Source organism: Dipodomys ordii, unplaced genomic scaffold (assembly GCF_000151885.1).
Source record: "Dipodomys ordii isolate 6190 unplaced genomic scaffold, Dord_2.0 Scaffold116, whole genome shotgun sequence".
Lineage (NCBI taxonomy): Eukaryota > Metazoa > Chordata > Mammalia > Rodentia > Heteromyidae > Dipodomys > Dipodomys ordii.
In genome coordinates, this window is record NW_012267332.1 from 4,384,976 (window position 1) to 4,392,410 (window position 7,435).

The window sequence follows — 7,435 nt, forward strand, 5'->3', positions numbered from 1 at the left end:
AGTGCCACTTCCAGCTTTTTTCTTTTTGCTTATGTGGTGCTGAGGAATCGAACCCAGGGCCTCATGCATGCAAGGCAAGCACTCTACCACTGAGCTGCCTTCCCAGCCCTGTTGGCATTTTTATCATACTGTTTTATGTCTTTTTTGTTTCATTATGGTAAAATATGCATAAAAACTATCCAGGAATGTAGCTCACTGGGAGAAGATGTGTCTATCATGCACAAGGCTCTTGGTTCAATCCTCAGTACTGGGGGGAAAAGCAGAGAAAATAAGTGAAGATCCTTGCCCCTTATCCTTTTTTTGGGGGGTCCGGTAGTGGGGCCTGAACTCTGGGCCTGGCGTTATCCCTCAGCTCTTCAGCTGAAGGCTAGCGTTCTACCACTTGAGCCACAGCGCCACTTCTGGCTATTTTCTTTTTGCTTATGTGGTGCTGAGGAATTGAACCCAGGGCCTCAGGCATGCAAGGCAAGCAAGCGCTCTACCACTGAGTCACCTTCCCAGCCCCTTTCTCCTTATCCTTGATAGTATGTTTAGTCTAACTGCACAAAATGTTTAAGTAGCAATGAATTTTACTTTAACATTATATTGTTGGATTGTATTTAAGGACATTAGGGTATACTGATAAGAAAATGTTTATTAACTAGTCTATCCCAAGTTTTATTTTAAAAAATCCTCAGCCTAAAAACAAATATATGTTCAAACAACTTTGAAAGAAAAGGATCCCAAAGTCCACAAATGAGCATGTATGATTCAGGGAATGTTGCAGGGAATGTTGCATTCAGGGAATGTTTCCCTTTCCCCAGGAAAGGGAAACTTTGAGTAACAAGACTTGTAACTATAGAACTACTAGATTGCTAATGGCTTGCACTACATGAAAATAAATAAATGAATCTATAACCTGACATAATCTAGAAATAAATGTAGTATGTAACAGTTCATCTGTGTGTTAGTAGAACAATAAAAACTATTCTTTAAGATTGAAAATCAAGAATAGACCCTTAAAGGTATTAACTTTGTTTAATTAATAAATGACCAGCAGCCCAGCAGTAGTGCCCCACGCCTGTATTCCTAGGTACTCAGGACACTAAGATTTGATGATTGCTGTTTGAAGCCAGCCTGGGCAGGAAAGTCCATGAGATTTTTATCTCCAATTAACCAGCACAAAGCTGGAAATGGAGGCGTGTTTCAAATAGTAGATGCTAGTTTTGAGTGGAAAAGCTAATGGATAGTGTTCAGGCCTTGAGTTCAAGCCCCAGTACTAGCACAAAAGTACATGCACACCCACCACACACACACACACACACACACGATTATCATGGTAAATATAAAGAAAATAAACATTACCAATGATTCCTACATAGATGATTCTTCTAACTATTATTGCACAGTAATATTGATAGTCTTGGATTTTCTCTTAAAATTTCTCATGTCTTTTAGAGCAAGTATGAAGAAAGAAGAAATGGAGTCAGTTTAAGACTGGGTTTATTTATTGATAAGCCAGGCGACTGGTTGGCTCTTTCATGGGCTCATCAGTCACTTAGGTGGACCCATTGTATTGGCTTTTACTCAGAGGCTCTTCACCTTCACTTGTGTCTCACCTCTTCCTTCTCTCATAGGAAATGAAAATTTTCCAATTTCACATCATATACCTTGTCGAAAGAAAAACAGAATACAGATTGCCTAAATCACTGGCAGTTACATCATCCAAAGTTCATCATGGATAATTGTTTTGGTATTTTTAAACGTTTTTGGACCTGTTTGTAATTTCCTCTACCACTCACTGCTGTCCTCTCCAGAGATCCAGGTTAATAATCAGAAGGATGTAGGACACGTGGGTGCTTTATTTTCTTCCACTTCCTAGCATGCTTTTAGTCACTATTTTCTCTTAGCGTTTTTGAAATTATAAAAGTATGTCAGTTGGAGAAATGCAATGAATATTAAACAGTGAGTTTCTAGAAAACGCCATAGGGAGATGGGATGGAGGATGATTGGGGATTGGGAGTGAATCAGCCATATTAGAGAACTTGGGAAGGTGAGTAGAGCTGGCAATTTGATAGAGCTCTTAATTTACTGGCTCTGCATTTGTCAATCATCGCATCCTGGCAAATGAGATTAGAGCAGAGTTGTGGGAGGGAAAATGAGGTGACGCAGCAAGCTAGATGCACCAAGAAAATTTATCCAAGAGACAGCTACACAATCACATTGCGGCTTTGAGGGTTTTTTTTTTTTTTAATGTTTTTTCTTTTGCTCTCCTGGCTGCAGTAGCTGCTAGCAGCTGCCCGCTGCGGCTCTCTGTAGTGTTTGGTGCACTCCTTCAGGACCATCACAGGAGCCATCGCCAGCGCCATCCCCACCCGGCCCACCACTGCTCGCTCCAGTTCCCCAGTTGCAGCTCTCCGCCTCAGCACTGCGGATTAGCCCTACGGCAACCTGTTCCCACGCTCAGCTCAGCTCCAGCCACCGCTGCCCGGGCCGCATCTGCCTCGGATATTTTGGTGAGTGTCAGGTTTCCTGATTTCGCGGAGTCACCTTAGGCGAGCGGTTGGAAAAAATGGCTGAGTTAGCTGAACCCAGCGTACTGTCCGAATGCAGTCCGGAAGAGGTTGACAGCATGGTAATGATGGAGGGATCCGGGGAACTAGTGCCGGGCGGTGAAGAGCCTGCCGCTGGGCCTGGAGATGATGGGGAGCACTTTGAAGGAGCCACAGCTGGGCTTGGGAAAGAAGGGGAGAAAAGTGAAGGCACTGCTGCCGGGTCCGAGTCCGAGTCCGAGAAAGATGGGGAGAAAGGTGGAGATTCGGAGAAGGCAGAACCAGATCGCCCCAAAGGACTCATTGGTTACCTTTTAGATACAGACTTTGTTGAAAGTCTCCCTGTGAAAGTGAAGTACCGGGTGCTGGCCCTTAAAAAGCTTCAAACTCGAGCGGCCAATTTAGAATCAAAATTCCTGAGGGAATTTCATGACATTGAAAGAAAGTTTGCTGAAATATATCAACCTTTACTGGAAAAAAGACGTCAGATCATCAATGCAATCTATGAGCCGACAGAAGACGAATGCAAATATAAATTAGACCCCGAAAACGAGGAGGAAGAAGAGGAGGAAGAAACGGATGATAGCGAAGACATGCCTTATCATGAGGAAGCCATGGTACATGAGTTTGTAAATGAAGAGGAGGATTATGAGGACTATTATTATGACTATGCCATTGAAGAAGAGGAGGAGGAGGAGGAAGAGGAGGAGGAAGCTAGTGGCGCTGCGGCCACTGGAGGAGAAGAGAATAAAGAGGATCCTAAGGGAATTCCAGATTTTTGGCTGACTGTTTTAAAAAACGTTGAAGCCCTCACTCCTTGGATTAAGAAATATGACGAGCCTATTCTCAAGCTCCTGACCGATATTAAAGTAAAGCTTTCAGATCCTGGTGAGCCGCTGAGTTTTACACTAGAATTCCACTTCAAGCCCAATGAATATTTCAAAAATGAGCTGCTGACCAAAACCTACGTGCTGAAGTCGAGGCTAGATTGCTACGATCCCCATCCCTACAGGGGAACCGCAATTGAGTATTCCACAGGCTGTGAGATAGATTGGAATGAAGGAAAGAATGTCACTATGAAGACCATCACCAAGAAGCAAAAACATCGCATCTGGGGAACAATCCGAACTGTGACTGAGGATTTCCCCAAGGAGTCATTCTTCAATTTTTTCTCTCCTCATGGCATCAACTTGAAGGGAGGAAATAGAAATGAAGATTTTTTACTTGGTCACAATCTGCGTACATACATAATTCCAAGATCAGTGTTGTTTTTTTCGGGTGATGCCCTTGAGTCTCAGCAGGAGGGTGTAGTTAGGGAAGTTAATGATGCAATTTATGACAAAATTATTTACGATAATTGGATGGCTGCGATTGAGGAGGTTAAAGCTTGTTGCAAAAATCTTGAGGCATTGGTGGAAGATATTGATCGTTAAAGCAGAGTACATACAGATAGCCCTGAAATTATCTAGTTACTCAAGATGTAAAAAATCAATTGGAGTCTTACATTCTGTATTTCTCTTGTACTGTAAGAAAGTATGTCTCGGAAATATTAAAAACTCAAATTCTAATGAATTTGGCCTTGCATTTTAGTGGAAGAATGTGTTTAAGGCATGTGGACTGTGATAAATGATTTAAGACATTAACACAGTGCTGTGTAGTTTAATCCTGAAGTCCTGTTGTCATGTAACTATTAATCTGTGCCTGTGAATATTATCAAAAATGCTAAATGAAATCAATATTCGTTTGCAAAGAAAAAATTTTTGGAACCAACCCACGAGGTTTTACTGCTGTTTTGGGGAGCTTTTTTGGTTTGTTGTTGTTTTCTTAGTCCTTTAGCTAGTGGGTTTCATTTTGTTGTGACTTTTTTTTTGCAGTAGAAATTTAGTGCAATTTTAAATTTGAATGCTTCAGAAGAGATCTGTATATAGTTAAGAATTTCAGATAAAAACTACAGTTATTGTTACTAATAGCTTGTATACAGACTTGTATGTTATGTGACTGTGATAAATAATAAAACATAGCTGTATTGAGATTCCTGTTCATTAAGGAAGTGTTAGTAGCAATATTTTTCCAAAGTTTGTAGATATTGTTCTGTGTAATTGTATGAACTGTGATTCCAGTGTATAACACTTTCCCTGCAGTAGATTCAATCATTCATTGAATGTGGACAATTTACCATGTTGGAAAGATATTTATTTCATGTTTCTTCACTGAAAATAAAATGAATAAAAATTTCAGGGCATTTAATGTTTTCAAATTGATTTTCTATTACAAAAGTAACATGCTTATTGGAGATCATGGGCAAAATATTAAAAATATATATTAATTAAAACTAAAAGCCAAGAGCTTGAGGCATGACACCAGTGGTAGAGTGTTTGACTAGTAAGCATGGGGGCCTGAGTTCAAACCCCAGCACTCTCCCTTCCCAAAAGCCATTTTATAATTCACCAAAGATAAGCACTATTTATGTATTATTAAATCTCACAGTTATTTTGGTTATGTGGTTATACATGTATGATTTATATATATATATATATATATATATACACACACACACACACATGCATACCAGCACTATGCTAAGATGTACAAGGAAGTATATCTTCTATTATTTATAACTGATGTCATTCTAATCTCAAGTCCACTTCCATGCCACAGAGTTGTAAGGAAACAACAACTCCAACTTCAACTCCCCCAGATTCTTCTCCCAAAGGTTAGGCCCTTTTTAATTAGGAGTACTGTTATCATGCATTAAAAAAAATCAAATCAGGAACAAGGGTGGGGCCATGGATCTGGTGGTAGAGTGCCTGTCTGTCTAGTAAAGGTGAGTCCCTGAGTTCAAACCCCGGTAAGACCCCGCCCCCAATAAAATCAGGAATGAGTGTACTCTCCTATTTCAGAGGTCACTCAGGGATCATACAATTTCTCCTGTCCATAAGCTACAATGTAAAGGGGTTTCTTCACCATTTGCCTGGAGGACAGCCCGGGATACATTAGCTATAGCTAATGTGCCAAAGGTCTCCTGCCAAAGTCAGGCACATGTATGGTTGAACAAGCTTTCTTTATTCTGCACAGCAGCAATGAAGAACACACAGTGGAATGAATCAGGAAGTAGGGGTTAAGAACATATTTCAGGGGCTGGGAAGGTGGCTCAGTGGTAGAGCGCTTGCCTTGCATGCATGAGGCCTTGGGTTCCATTCCTCAGCACCACATAAGAAAAAAGAAAAAAGCCAGAAGTGGCGTTGTGGCTCAAGTGGTAGAGCGCTAGCCTTGAGCTGGAATGCTGAGGGACAGCGCCCAGGCCCAGAGTTCAGGGCCCACGACCGGACCAAAAAAAAAAAAAAAAAGAACATATTTCAGAATTTAGTCTTTGGTTGTGAGATTTAGAATAGTGTCTTAAAAAATAGGAGCTTACTCTTGGGGAATGCTAACAGAAAATTGGGGCTGTTTTATTATTAATAGATGAATAAATCTTATCCATAGAGAGGATAGACAAGAACGAAGATGAAACTATAATCTATAAAGGAGAGTATCAGCTCATTTTAACCTGCATTTTTTTAGAAGGGGTTGGTATGTGGGTTGCACAGTGACCTTGTTTTCTCACTGCTGAGACAAAATGAAGAGATCTTGCTATATCTCCATTTGTTATCCTACAGTAATTTTGTTTGAGATTGTTATTCTGTGAAATGGTTTCTTACAGAAGAATAACATAACCTACCTGTGAGCACCAGGCTAGCTTCTTTGTTGCTGTTTTTGTTGGTTGTGGGGCTTGAACTCTGGGCCTGGATGCTGTCCCTGAACTCTTCAACTCAAAGCAAGCACTCTACCACTTGAGCCACAGTGCCACTTCCAGTTTTCCGGTGGTTAATTGGAGATAAGAGTCTCATGGACTTCCCTGCTCCAGCTGGCTTTGAACCATGATCCTCAGATCTCAGCCTCCTGAGTAGCTAGGATTATAGGAGTGAGCCACTGGTGTCTGGCTCAGGTTACCTTCTTGATGTTAGGGCTGCTTCTAATTTTCCTTTGAGGCTCTCATCACTCCTACAGCATTTGGGATTAGTATAAGGATCCTTTAAACATAAGGGTAGTTCACCAGCCACAGGCTACCTGACAGTACCCTTTCTTAGAGTGTAGGACCAAAATATGTCTAAAAAATAAAATTTTACCTTAGTATTTTTTTATTGTTAAAATTCCATGCAGAGGGGTTACAATTACATGGGCAAGGTAATGAGTACATTTCTTATCAAGCATTGTTGCCTCTTCCTTTGTTTCCCCTTCCCATTCCTTCCCATCCCTATTCCCCCCCATCCCCACCAAAGTTGTAAAGCTCGTTTTTCGACATAACATCTTGTACATCTCATTGTTGCAATGGGTCCACCTGTATCCCTATTTAAACAATTTGTTTTTGCCCCTCTCCTCCACAAATTATACCAACATCAAATACAGTGAAAACGGGTTATACCATGGGGGAGGGACATACAAAGCAACAAAGAAATCATCTTATAAATATGTTAGAAACAATTGCAAGAAAGAAAAAAAAATTGAGTCCTTATCTTGGGGTTCATTTTGCCTAACATCAACTTATCTGATCGTTTCTACTTGTTTCAGACATATATTAGTTATTGCAAATAAGGGAAAACATGTTACCTATTTTTCTTGGGCCTGGCTTACTAAATATAATTTTTTCCAAGTCTTTCCATTTCCTAACAAATGGGGCAATGGCATTCTTTTTGATGGAGGCATAGAATTCCATTGTGTATATATACCACATTTTCTTGATCCACTCATCTACTGAGGGGCATCTGGGTTGGTTCCATATCTTAGCTATGGTAAATAATGTTGCAACAAACATAGTTGTGCTGATAGTTTTAGTATGGTCTTGTTTGTGATCATTTGGGTAAATG

The 7,435-nt window shown here is 40.5% G+C and overlaps 1 protein-coding gene across 1 annotated transcript; it reads left to right on the forward strand.

The window, feature by feature from the left end:
• Positions 1 to 2,551: 2,551 nt before the first annotated feature.
• Nap1l2 (nucleosome assembly protein 1-like 2) lies at positions 2,552 to 3,964 on the forward strand. Its single transcript, XM_013028921.1, has one exon. The coding sequence runs from the start codon at positions 2,552 to 2,554 to the stop codon at positions 3,962 to 3,964; it is 1,413 nt and encodes a 470-aa protein (XP_012884375.1).
• The last annotated feature ends 3,471 nt before the right edge of the window (positions 3,965 to 7,435 follow it).

Bases quoted from the DNA above. Each gene is read 5' to 3' on its own strand.
- Nap1l2 (XM_013028921.1), top strand. From the start codon at position 2,552: ATGGCTGAGTTAGCTGAACCCAGCGTACTGTCCGAATGCAGTCCGGAA.